Genomic DNA, 14,256 nt, shown 5'->3' with positions numbered 1-14,256 from the left:
CCTCTGACTTTCAGTCTGTGGGGCAGTGAAACATAATGACATGCATTAAAAGGAATTATTTTTAAAACACATCAATACAACAGCTGTGGATCGGTATCACCAGTGCTTCAGAAGAAAAACCTCACACCAATATTCCATCTTTTATTCATATATTTTAGTGAGACTAAAAGCTCACACACTTTAAGATTCACATAAGATATAATACTGGATATGCATGAGGATGAAGACTACAAGAGTCCTTACTGTTCTCAGGTTCTTGGATACAATGAAAAAAGATTGATGGGCTCTGGAAAAAGCCTCCCTATGCACATAGCACTATTTCAGGTCTTTTTTCACACATAGATCATTTGGCTAAAGAGGCAGAAGAGAGAGTTACCAGGTTGGACAGTTGCATTCCTTTCCTTGCAGACAGTTTTAAAGCTGTTTGCCATGACTATCTAAGTATTTTTATTTTGTTAACTCATATTGCATCCATGCAGGAGACAAAGCAACACTAAAAAAAGTACTAGCATCCAGCGGTAGAGAGGGAGGATGTCTCATTTAAACCAAACTACATATTCACCAATCACACAACAGATTTTTGTTTGGCTTTTCTTGTATTTGTATGGCATTTGCTGCCTCTTTGAGCATAAAACTCATCCCGAGGGACCACACATAGCATCCCTCTGCTTTCTGCCTCAGCCAGCAGCACAAATCAGCCCTGCAGAGCAGAAAGGAGGCTCCCACCTGGGACACTCCATGCGATGCTAATGAACTTCCCATTCATGATAATTTTCCTGCTTTTTGGGACACAAGGAGGTAGCAATCATAATATTTGTCTTCAGATTTCTAATCTGTTTTTAAACATAGGATGGACTAGACCTGAAGTACTTAATGATTTTCCTACTGTAAACGAAGATGCGTCTGAGCTAGCTACAGTATTTTGCAACTATATTTGAGAGAGTTTCCCACTATGTACTATTGAAAAGGCCGCTAGTTCTAGATGAAGAGGCTAAAATAACTCCAGAGAGCATTTCTTCTGACTGAAAGAAGGTTCAGTGTGATTTTGAGTGAGCAGTCAGTCACCTATAAAAATGTTCTTAATAGCGTGCTGGGCTACTCAGGTCCAAGCCACATGCAAGAGGTATGCACAGCCCCTAGGAATTTCAATTATCAGCCATAGACGATGGTATCTGTGGCAAGCACGCAAGCAGCACTGAGTTTTACTTATCTATTGCAACCAATGAATCTGGCAAAGCTGATTCAATGACTCAGGGAGTCCTAGAGAGAACGAGTCCCATACAGCCATACAGCTGCAACTTCACCTAGGTAAATCACACAAAGGAGTAATGGGCAGAAATAAGCTTCTAGCATGTTTTTTTGGGCAGCTTTTTTTTTTTGCTATCATTTACAGTACCATTAAATGATAGAGACCTGGCATTATTTATTAATTGGGTTGTTAATTTAAGAATCTTGCTAGACTGCACCCATAAAAGTAAATGCTTGTGCGTAAACATAGCACTGTAAATAGAGATTTTTATTTTAAACGAGGGTCTTGCAATGCTAATCCATGATTTCCACTTTAGGATTAAGTCCTTGCTATGCAGAATCCCTGGTTAGGGACACTCACCAACTGCACCCAAGATGCCCATGTATATCTGTTAGGAGATGGCACCTTTCAGAAAAAGCACATAAAAGCTGTGCTCCAGAAATAATACTCACTTCTTGTGAGCCTGCAGATGGAATTGAAGTTACTGATTTTGACCTCTGATGATCACTATCATGTGCAATAGCATTAGCAGAGGTATTCACAGCTAGAGCACTCCACCAAGACGAATAGTTCCCAGTGCAGTGTTTCCCCTGTTCTCATAACGCACATTTCTCACTCTGTCTGCCAGAATCCAGATTTGTTTTAGTTACAAGACCATCTGCTTTTTGAAAGGCTTTTTTTTTTTTTGATGACAGATGGATGAGGTTCAAATTCTTGTTGTAACCAGCAATGAATTTTTACAATTCATTGTCTCTGCTGCTTACTGTCTTGCTTTAATTACTTGAAAAGAAGAACTCTCATGGGGGAAAAAGGAGTTTTCCAAATGCATAAAATTTTTAAACCAAAATAAGCATATAAAATAAATTTCTGATGCTTTAACTACAAATAGTCTAGCTCCAGGTTTGTAACCTAGTTCTGTAATCCTGTATTGGCTCAGGCTTCTCTTTCATGTCCCAGAATAAAGGGATGTGGAAGCAGAGGGAGTACTTTAAGGGGCTACCTACAGTGTTATAAGTGTCATATTTTTTCCCCCCAGGGTCTCACAATATCAGCTGACTCTTTCCAAGTCTTAGTTCTTGAAGTCTGATGTTTGCAGAAGAGCCACACTTACTTTTTAAAAGCTCACAAAAAAACAATAGACTTCTAACCCTTAATATTTAAGGAATAAAAACTTTAAAAGTTGGTAGACAGATTTATGGGTTTTGCTTAAATTCTTTCATATTTTAAAAACCTCTCCATTTTCATTTAATATTTAATACCCTTTTTGGAGTCACAAGTTTGGAGTAGCAAATAAACCTCTAAATAGTGATACCACTAAAAATATAGTAAAAGAGTCCCCACTAATACCGTGCTGCCAAGCCTCGATCCACAAGCCATAAATTATACATCCACTAGCCACGAGCATCCCGCTACATACCTCAGGAGGTGGGAGCTGTTAGGAAGCGCGTCACTGAGAACAGCAGGATTTGGGGGCCCCATCACTGACCACGGCTGTATCAGGTTTGCACCCGGGCTCCAAACCAACATCCTCAGCCTCAGCACTGCTTTAGTTATTGCCCCGTGGTCAGTGACTGGGATTAACCACCAGCCCCCGCCCCACCGCCAGTCAGGCACGTAGCCCCCAAATGGGATGCGCGCTTGGATTAGGGAAAGCTTCGGGCAGCTGAAGAGCCCCACGTCAGCTATGCCGCTACAACAGGAGACCTGTGTGCGAACGGGGAGCGGAGGGGAAGGGAGCCAAAGAACAAATAATTGAGCAAAACGCTAAACAATCCTCTACTTTACATCCCTAGGTTATGCTGCAGAATTGTTCCATCTGTGAAAATATTTCACAGTGAACCACGTCACGTTTATATTAATTTCTTAACAGAAAATAAATGCTGGCTGTACAGCTGCAGGCACCAGCCTCACCACGAGCCTCCCGTGCCCTGATACCCGGCGCACCAGCCTCGCAAACACGCACCGCTGAGGAAGGGCACGTCCATATCTTAAACCAGGCACAAACGCTACACAAAAAAATAAAGCTCAGATCAACGACATTTGGAATCTCTGTCCTTTATTGTTCGTTCACTGTGGAGCCTTTGTAGGCTTCAGCCTTAGTTTCAATGAAGAGACTGTTTCAAGAAAAGGAGGGGAAAAAACAGGGATGGAAGAAAGGAGAAAGTCTAAGGGTTAGGGGAAAGCCTGAGAGCAGAAATAGAAGTGTAATCCAAGAAAAAAACCAACTTTTTCTTTTTTTGCTCCAGTTGCTTCTTGATTTCCCAGAAAAACCAAAAGCAGATGCTTTAATTTACTGTTCCCATAGCACTGTTTAGTGTGCCTTCATCTATTTCCTGATGTTATTCCCATTTTTCCCCCTCTCATTTGCTAATAAAAGGAATGAAAGATCACAAATAATACAGACAGGAAAGCCTGACAGATAGCAGAGGCATTTTTCATCATGTTAAAAATAATTTTCAAGACAAAATCCCTACTACCCATGTTCTCTTCTGAGAGTAAATATAATAATCTACTCCTCAAAAATCAGTACAGCTTAGATGCTGCCAAGGCTTCTAAAACTACCTTTTTTAAAGACACACACAAAAAGTACCCAAAAAAAACCAAAAAAAGCACATTCTATTTACACAAGTATTTTTCTAGCACAGCAATGATGATTGTGTTCAACACACACATCCACTTCTTTGTGCTCTGAAGGTATGACCGTATTTCTCACGTTCTTTTTAAACCTTGATTAATTTAACAGACATAGAGTAGACCAGAAAGAATCTCTGTATTGAAAACATTTTTTCTAAAGTCGTATTGGATCCAAAGTAGCCATGATAATATATCTCAGTAGCAATTTACTTTAAATTAAGATAGCAATAAAAGTGGCACAGAGAAAAGTATTTGAACAGCACTGACAAACTTCACTGCTGTAACATCTTCCCCATATTATAAGTCTTATCATCAAAATTCCAGCACTGAATCTTTTTTCTTTTTTTGAATGCTGGGATATGCCAAAGGTTAATTTTAAAAGAAAACACCCACAGAGGTTACTGACTGCGTTTCACAACACGTTGTCTGCCTGTGCCTCACTGTGCTCCACCAAACGCTCTCCTGCACCTGAGTGGCACCAAGAAGCCTGCACACCGGTCCTTGCACCTCACCAGACATTTTAAAGAAAAAGAGTTGATGAATCATTTCTCCCCCCTCCACAACACTCAAAGGCCAGATAATCTCTAGATATCTCAGCAACAACCCAGTTCATGGCAGAAACTGGAAGGGAGCTGCAGCTAAGACTCCCAGTGATCAGCAGAGGTTAAGTGATGCTACTGACCACTCACGAGCTGTGGCCAGCAATGGAAAACCCATCAGCAGCTTCATAGCAGGACCCTGGGCCCTCCTGACAAACAAAAGTAGGAATATTTCAGCCCCAGAGATAGGTGAAAGACCTAGGTGTAAAAAAACCAACCTAACAAAAAACCCAGAGAGAAGCTGGTGTGCTGACACAAAACTGGGAGGGAGCTTTGAGGGAGAATGAAAAGACTTTGCTAGGGATAAACATGCTGCAGAGGAGGGTCAGCTATGCAGGACGGGGTGATTTCCCATTCCCGTGGAAATGGTGATAGATAAGAGGAGAACAAAACACCTCAGCAGAAAAATGCAGAAGTGAGGAGTTGGTCCCAGGTTCGAGCATGTTACCAAATATCAGACCTCAGTCTGATTTGGGCAGAGGGCCCCATATGTGACAGCAGACTCTCCCAAATTTCAGCCCTGCAGGGATAGCAAATGCCAACTGATCATCAGCTGGTAGATGTTGAGCAAATAAAGCTTCTTCACAGAAGCAATGAGAAATCTGTCTATCCTGATACAGGGTTCAGGCTCCATGTCCTTACGTTAATGGAATGGACTTAAGCTTCAGATTATGGAAAAGTCCAATATGTTTCCCTAATCATGCTCCCCACTGCTAAAAATGTGTTCTTCTGCAGTTCTCACTGGAAGAATTATCCATCCTCCTCAAGTTCATGAGGGACCAAAACTCACCCTCTCCCATTCCAGAGGAAAGTAAACATCCTTCTTGGAAGGAGCAATCAGGTGGTCAGAGTCCAAGTTAGCCTTGCAGCTAATGAGGAACACAGATGAAGAAGTCAAGCAGTTCCTCAAGATACTGCCCCAGCGAAGGACTGGCAGTGTTAAAAGACAATGTTCCTGTCTTCCACAGAGGGTTCCTTAAATCCTTCTGAATAAAATAAGGGGAAAAAAAAGATAAAACCTCTGCAGCTCTTGGCCAGGTGGCAGTTTTTAATCTTAAGATGCACCTGCCTTGAAAATGGGTATAGGCTCATTGCCTAAGGAGGAGCGTGATGCATTGGGGCTCACCACAAGGTATCACGTGTTTATTGTGTTAATGTTGCCCAGGTCATGCCCATGGCAAGTCCTGAGCCCAGCCTCTCAGGACAGCATGATGGTAGATGGTCTCCTTACTGGGATTTCAGTGGAAGACACAGCATTTCCACAGCCTGGGGAAGAGGAACTACCATCTCAGAGAGCTGATAAATTTAAGTCTCCAATTAAAATAGACATCTTTGTGTTCTCACCAAAAGCGTACTAGGGCAGTGCTGAGGACGACAGAACTGAGGTTAGAGGAAGTAGTAAATGAATCTGCTCCAGCATGGAAAAGATAAGGAGGAACATGGGCCCTCTTTTTCACAGCTCTGTCCAGTACGTCAGGATTAAGGAACATCCAAGAGCTACAGCTTGGAGTTCATAATAAGAACAGAAGAAGGTAAAAAATGTCTTGCAGTACTCATTTTTACAGACCATCTGCCTCTCTCAGGATCTTGCAGTATTCAGAAGAATAATCTTGCAGATTTTATTAAAGAAATTTATATATAAAAATGGCTGCAGAGATGAGGAAGTGCTGTCAGTGCCAAGTCTCTTGAGTTGCCAGGTCTGAGATGGAATCCAGACTGACCAAGTTAATATGTTCACGCGTATATACTTTTTTATCATTTTTTTCAGAAAACAGGGTAGAGCTTAAAAGATGAGCAAATTGAGCAGTTTCCTCCCATACAATATAATCAGCTCTGTGAACATCTGTGATACAAGTATCCCATCACAGGATGGGCCAAGTTTACAGTCATCTCAGAAGAGAAGGAAGGAAATTAATAAAAAGTAGGGAAAGGCTGATGGACAAGTGTCATACACCCAGAATGTTCCCTCTTGATTAACATCCAAAGAAAGGTGAAAGTAGAAAACAAACGCAGAATGCACACACACCCAGACACACACAAAAGAACAAGGAGAGAAAACAGTCCCGAGCACAACACTGGCCAAGGCAAAATCTATAAAGCAAAAGACTTCTGACTCATTCAAATGACTGAAAGTGAAAATCAAACATCCGGTACATCTGCTTTGCTTATGCACACAGGCGCAGGAAAGGCAGGGTGTGAGAGCCTCATGCACACTGTCAAGGAAATCCCATTTCCAACGTTGGGCACTTGCAATACAAACACCCAGCGTGAATATGTACGCAGAGATAAGGACTCAGAAAGAAAACCTGAAGTGAAAAATACCATACGACCCAGGAACACACACACGCTTGCCCCCCCTCCCCCTACCCCCCAAAAACCAATAGATTTGAAACAGAGCAGTGAAAACAAAAACACCTTCTGAACATGTAAGTTTGGTAAGAGATGAGCATTTAATGCAATTAGTCAAATATATGTAGTAATACCTATAGCAGTGAGGGTAACAGCAATAAATAGCAATAAACAAAGAATCACAATATTCCTTTTAACTCTCTTATTTTTACAGGATTCTCCAAGTACAAGCCTCGGAGGAAGGGAAGGGAGAGGTAGTACCAGTAGTACCAGGTTCACAAAACTTGAGCTACTCGACAGCCCTCACCCTCAGCTACTGCAGTGGGGTTTTTTTCCAGCTCCTAAAAATCATCATACTGGGCTGGAGCTGAGGAAAGCTCCAGCTCAGCGTTGGGAATCCAGGCAGGTTCGGTCAAGGCTGGGGAATAGCCGCGTGCTGCAGCTCCACCCCACCACATCACCGTTTCCGTTTTGAGATTAGCTTGTCCAAAATGCACTAGTTTCAACTGGTTCAAAACAGCTATTGGCATAAACGATAATCAACTTGCAATGAATGCCAGTCGTGCTGGATATGAATTAATTGATTAAAAAAATAATAAATCTACTGCTGAAAAGTGCTCACACATAAAAGCACCATTAATAACAATCATAAGGCAAATTTCTACCAAACTAAAAACATCCAATTCTAAATAAATAAATAAATGAAGCAAACAATCAACTGTGGAAAAAGGTTTTTTTAAAAAAGTCTAGGAAATAGATGTGCTTAAGGCAAATACTAAAGGTTGGAGTGGCACTAACCAGATTTACAGGGAAAGACTGAGACAGCACCTTCCTGGACCTGGACCCCACTTCAAATTGGCTTTGCTGCCTCCCAGCTTCAGTTAATAGCAAAGCCCCAAATGGGAGGTCACTTGCAAGTATTAAACCTACTTTAAAGAAGAAAAGAAAAAAGTAGTACCTCAGATTCAAAGGTGTCTTGCACAGACTTGGAGCCTGGCCCTCAGAACCATAAGCACAGCAGAAAGGTGAATTTAAACTCAGTCTATCTATAGGCAGCCAATAACGAATGCAGAGTATGATGAACAGATACATCTTTAAACATTTGAGTCTCATGAAACCTGGTGATGTGGTAACTCCACTCATCAAATCTCAAGGTGAGAAGAGCTGTCACCACCTACCCAAAACGCAAGCAACTCTTGCTCCAGGGGCACAGAGAGCAACTGTGGTCCTACACGTGTTTATTCCCTGAACAGGACATGATCAGAAGTTAAAGTGGCTATTACGAGTGTATTGGCGGTGCCCTGCTGATAACAGTTTCGCAAGCAGCTTCACATCAATATGGGCGTGACAATAATTCGCATCGCTTCATGGCCACAGCACTCACCCGCCCCTGCCGCAAGTATTTGCAAAGGAGCTGCCCAACACGCCGCCCCTCAGGCGCCAGAACAACAGGCCACGGTCAGGGCTATCAAGAGCCACCAAAGTAGTCCGATTTAACAAAATAACTTCTTAGCCCCCATGGTGCAGACAGACTCCTCACCCAGGTAGTCTCCATTCCAGGAGAAGGCAGGACACCAGGCTCAGATTGTCCTCTGAATTCACAGGCCTCTAGACAGAAAAGCCTCTCCCTCTCAATCACCTTGTCCCATCATCTTGTTTGGGAGAAGATGGGAAATAACTGGTTAACAGCATGACTCTGAAACATCATTTCCCAAGAATCAGACTATTTTTCAAAATCAGCAGCATCTTCCCCCATTAATTCAGACACTGGCAATAGATGTCAATCACTGCATAAATGAGCTGGTACTTGCCAGAGCAACTACAGTAGACCAAAAATGCAAGTATTTGACCTGAGGGAATTCAGAGAATCAAAACACATTCTTGTCAGAGTCTAAATTAAATCCAAAGGGCAACAGTCCATCAGTAACCTACCAGTTTCCTAAACCAAAGGTCTGAGGAACCGTCCCAGCATCAGCCTGCATTATCTACATAAACCAGGATAATTTCTCCTCAGCTCTGCCTGGCATATTCAGGCTCCAAACTGTCCAAGAGGATTCAGCTGGACTTGGTTTTGTACAAAAAAGAACAAAGGCAATATTTCTTCATTTCAGATACATCTCTCCATCCTGCCCATATATGCATACAGAAAACTATCAGATGCCAATCCGTATCTAAATTGTACTGTGTCCCCACCTACCTTGGACATACAGCCCAGCTGGACTAATTCCTAGAGATTCCCCTTAGACCCAAGGCACTTGTTACCAGGACTATTAGGATAAGAACCCCAGTACAGAAGTCCAGAACTCTGCCTAACAGCTGATAACCATCCATAAACTCACAATCAGTGACACATAAATATCTAGATTTATTCCCAAAGACAGGAATCATAAGTAGTGTTTGCTGAGGCTCAGCAAGACCACCTAGCAGACACACTGATATAAGGATAAAGAATGGTCCAGTTCAAATTCAGGCACTGAAAACAGCCAAATGCCTTTCTCAGAGTGTCAAACAGGGGGTCCCAGCTACCCACCACACCTTAGTTTTGCAAGGGGGAGATAATTCAGCAGGAATACTGCATCGAGAATAATTATTCCAAAATAGGTAGCATCACCTAACAAATTTTAGCAATACACGGAAGATGTGATGGGACTCATGGTGTGTGAAGGAAATCAACATTGTTCGTGGCAGAGAAGACAATGATTTTCCAGAAACTTCTTATTTTTAAAAAAAGAGGAGCAAGAGGACATTCCAGATGCACCTCCTCTAAGCTACTTTTCCCATCCCAATCCTTACCTTTTGTATAACAAAAGGGACAACAAAGGGACAACTCACCATCTTAGTGAACATCTTCAACTCCTATTAACTCTGCCTCTATAGCCTCCCCATCCATCCAACACATAAGCACCTCTCCAAAGGAAACCGTCTTGTAAGCACGTCAGAAATTAGAAGAAAACGCACATGCACCCACTGGTACCCAGCAGACCTTCTTCCCATGTACACAAAGCCAAGAGAGCACGGTAAGACGCACAAGAAGGGGCCGATGAAAGCAGCCCACGGCGCCTGACCGCAGGAGAGATGTGGACAGCAGTGTCTTCCGCACCAGGGATGAGGTTTCACACTTACCCAGCTCCCTACAGGGGAGCGCCACGCTCCAGCGGGGTGGCCGGGTAGCTCTGCCATGAGGCATGCCGGGGCATCGCAGCACGGCGGCTGCCGGCAAGCTGTGGCTTCAGGAAACCTAAAACAGGAAAAAAGTGAGTCGAGAGTGAATGTGCCGAAGCCCCTTTTGAAACTGGCTCTGACGGCCTCCCACAGACAGCTGCTGCATTGCCACAGCTTAAAACCCTGCAAACAACACATCATCAAGGTTGACTAACCAAAACATTGTTTGTTAAAATGCAATTAAAGCTGGAAGTATGAGCAATTTAACAGCTATACACACCAGAAAAATATTGCAGTGATCTCAAAACCAAACATTTTTAACCCAGCAGCGACGCCCTTCAGCAGTTGTTAGCAAACAGATGATCAGACTTTTCAAGCATCGGCTGCCCTTCGGTGTCTCATCACAAGGCAGATTTGACACATGCCTGAAGAAATTATGAGCACCCAGCATTTGTAATACTATCTTTCAGCTTTATTTCATCAATACAAATCAATGAAGCTTGGAAATGGGTAAGTTACTTTTCATCATTTCAAATAAAACGTTATATCTAGAAGCAAGAAAGCTAAAAAGAATGATTGGAAATAATGCTATTGTTCAAGAATAACAGTATGAGTTTAAAGATTAACTATGCAATTAATGCAATTTAGGTTCAAAGGGGTAATACCTTGAAATAATCAGTATTATCAGAAGTGCAGCAAACAATCTAAATCAACCAGAAGGCTGAGATACAGTTGTGCAAATTGCCCTTTAACTTGCACCTGACAGTGGTTTAAAAGTGACATTTCCCAAACTTAAGGTCAACAGTCCATAATTCACAAAAAGTCTTGTAGGTTGATAATCACAGCCCATGCTCTCTCAAAACTTCAAACCAAAAATATTTTTAAGGACACTGCTTAACAGTAGGGAAGCGAGACTCAAACTACCCAGAGAAAGCAAAAGGCAGAGTCCCAGCGCCTCTGCCTCTCCTTGCTTCGGTTTCCCAGCAAAAGAGCGTGGCACTGGAAAGATGCTTCGGTATTGCCTCCAACATCCACGTCAAGACGCACAAGTGGCATTTTTCACAGCAAGCCCATCAACAAGAACTGCAGACTCACATCTAGGACTCAAAGGGCTGAACGTACTTGAACACGTACAGGTAAGAGAGAGGAGGAGGACAGGAGCCAGAAAGGGTTGCTGGGTTTACGTCTTCCAAATTGATAATGACAACATTGCTTATTTAAACCTGAATGCAGTCTACATAATCACAACTGGCATAATCAAAATCTTTTGTATAGGCTATACTTGATGAAATTAACCTAATTTTCACTATAAAGTTTGAAGAAATTTACTGGTTAAGAAACCACATAAAATATCCTTTATCCAAAGATTGCTGTAGTTCCAGGAGAACAGAGTTCATTCTTTATACAAAACAGAAGAGGCTAAATTGCTTCAACACAAAAGATAACTCAAATTCAACTACCAAGTTGTGCCCAGCAACTCTGTAATAATTGCATACAGAACACAAACATGCTTTGTTGAGAACTCATAATATCTAATCAGCTATAATTGTAAATTTTATTTTCCATTTGTAAATTACCAAGGGAGCCAACTAGAGAACAGGGGATGTAAAATAATATTCTAGCTGGGGATATTTTGTTAACACATCCGCCTCTACCCACCCCTTCCTTAATGCCTGCAAGACTCTTCTGCTTCTGAACTTATTTTAATTGTTAGCTTCTCTTTGAAGGTATTTCAACTATAATGCAAGCAATGCTCTAATGAATTCTCAGCCCTGTGTTATTTCTCCAAACAGTTCTTTTACATCATCTACAGATTTGGATGCTGAGATGTAGTTTCTATGTTCATGTGCATCTCTGTTAGTGAGGAACATCAATATTCTCATCAAGGGACATGATTCTAAGTTTCTAAACTTAAAAAAAAAAAAAACAAACCACGCAAACCTTCTATGGGTTTGTTGTTTTCCTGCATGAGCCCATTTTGGCATGCAACTCATCTCTCCCTTCTCCACCTGACCAGTGGAGCTCCACCAGCAAGCACAGCTCTCTGGAGCCAGGGGGGATGTTTGCGGGGTCCAGCCAGTGGCACAGCCCAGGCAGCACCATGCCAACGCACTCCACACCTCTCCTTCACAAGGTTCCTCCCTTGGGAAAGCAGACTTGGTACCTCACATCCCTCTCCAAACTTGCTTCTGCTAACACGGATTTCTCAGATTCATGAGTAGTTACCCCCATGCTGAACTCCCAAAACACCACGAAGAGCTGCACCGAAGACTGGTCGTACCGGATACCTCAACAGAAAGCAGATGGCGGTCACTGCATGCTTAGAGCGTCCAGACACGACAGCTCTTACTGCTTCAGGGACACTTCTGGCATTGTCCCATGTCATGCCTTCCCTATGACGGCATCTGACTACTTTTTGCCACCAGTTAAGGTCCCACTGTGACAAGGACCCCTCCAGAAGGGCACAGGCAGTGCGCAGCATGATGTTTGTCTCCCGCTCCAGCAATGACTGGCAGACCTTGCAGTGAAGGAAAACTATTGTCAGCTGCATCTGTAAGCTGAACTATCCAAAACTAAATATAATTTTAAAAAGGAATAATATAAGAAGAGACCCAAAGGATAATGGTTTGCCTTATGAACAGATTTATTATTTTTTTAAAAATATGCTTAAATGTTCTTCTTCAAGGCCAGCAGTCAAGGGAGCCAATACTCCACTTTTACCAGCCCTGCTGCAAGAGCCACGCCAAGCTCACTGAAAATTCAAAGGCAAACAAGGAGAAACAGCCAGAAATTCCCTCCATTCCACAGCACTCTGACAAATAATATATAGACGGGTGGAAGAATTAAGCCATAATTAGCAATCTTGTTGACCCAGGTAGTTATCTTGTGTTCTTTAAATAAAAAAAAAAAAGAAAGCATTTCCAGGTTGTAAAAAAGCAATGACAAAACGTCACTTTTCTGACCACAGCAGCTGACAATTTTATACAATAAATAATGCTATTTTATAGCAACAAGGGCAACATCAGCAACACAGCAAAGTTAACATATTAACGCTGACAAGGATTATCTCTGTTCTCTATTAATCTGCATTCTTTACAGATGGTTATTTATGAAAATTAAGCACGAAGCTGAAAGGTTATCTATGGCCATATTAGCAAACATCTGCTTGCAATTCTGATTTCATGTTTGCATGCTATTCTTGGAAAAGCAACCATTTTCGAGAAGTACCAGATGTGACCAAGTGTTCTTAATCGTAAAATATTCATTTTAGCAAGATAAAAGTTCAGTGAAAAAGCAGGGCCAGGAAAGAAAGCACATTCTGTGAACACAGCAACTGCCTTATCCTGATGCCGCTGAATACTCCAGGGGAAAAGTGTTTCTGAAGAGGAAAAAAAGTTTATTTAGTGTGCCACTACAGATAATTACTCTTCATTTTAAAATATGAAACATTCAAAGGAATAAACATGAACCCAGTTTCAACTTTCAAGCAGAGAAGTTAAGCATTAAATGAACTAAACCACCTATTTACTCTCAGGCAGTGGGATTTACATGCGACCCTTCAATCTCCAGTGGCAGGAGTTCAAGCAGCCTTCAAAGTGACTTGAGGGGTCCTGACGTACTCCCCAAATGACCTCACCAAGATCCCTCACTACCTACAACAAGGAAGAAATGGTTAACTTTGGACTGGGAAGGTGTTGGAGGCAGCAGGCTCTGAAGGGAACCTATATGAGGGAATTCAGGTAGACCGAACCAAGGAGGGAGCCACTGTTTAATTCTTTCTTAGAGCCTCACTATGCTTAACCTAGTTCCTAAAACAAAACAAAAAAGTTTCTGCACCTTCAAAATATTTGTTCATTAAGTTTGATAGCTACAATCTTTAAATAATAATACTGTTAATCCGAAAGAAGTTTGTAGATAAAGTGTCAATATATTGTTATTATAATAGAAAATGAAATATGTACCCATACAGCTCTTTTTTTATTTTTATATATACACACACATTTACAAACATATATACATATATTCTGCTTATAAACTATCATGGACTCCTGTCTCTGCAGAGACAGGGCTTCTGAAATTAAAGAAAAAAAGAGGAATGAAATAGTGAAATATTGGAGTGAAGGATTACCACTTTGGCCACCAACACTTATTGGCTTGATTTGGGGACTTTATATTAGAGTGTCATTTTTAAATAGGAGATCCTGAATAACAAAAACCAAACAAGCAAAAAAGCCACATGTCCACCACCCAACCACCACCACC

General features: G+C 41.8%; 1 protein-coding gene across 1 annotated transcript in view; it reads right to left on the bottom strand.

Annotated features, from left to right (window-relative positions):
* Positions 1–14,256, bottom strand: part of KIAA1217 (KIAA1217 ortholog) — a 376,038-nt gene that overhangs the window by 349,156 nt on the left and 12,626 nt on the right. Inside the window, exon 2 of the mRNA XM_054816856.1 lies at positions 9,955–10,069. Coding sequence (XP_054672831.1) covers positions 9,955–10,018 — 64 coding nt within the window. The 5' untranslated portion in view covers positions 10,019–10,069. The remainder of the gene's footprint in view (positions 1–9,954; positions 10,070–14,256) is intronic.

The sequence above is a fragment of the Grus americana genome, chromosome 2 (genome assembly GCF_028858705.1).
Source record: "Grus americana isolate bGruAme1 chromosome 2, bGruAme1.mat, whole genome shotgun sequence".
Lineage (NCBI taxonomy): Eukaryota > Metazoa > Chordata > Aves > Gruiformes > Gruidae > Grus > Grus americana.
Note: the sequence above shows the minus strand (reverse complement) of the source record. Positions and strands in the feature narration are given on the sequence as shown.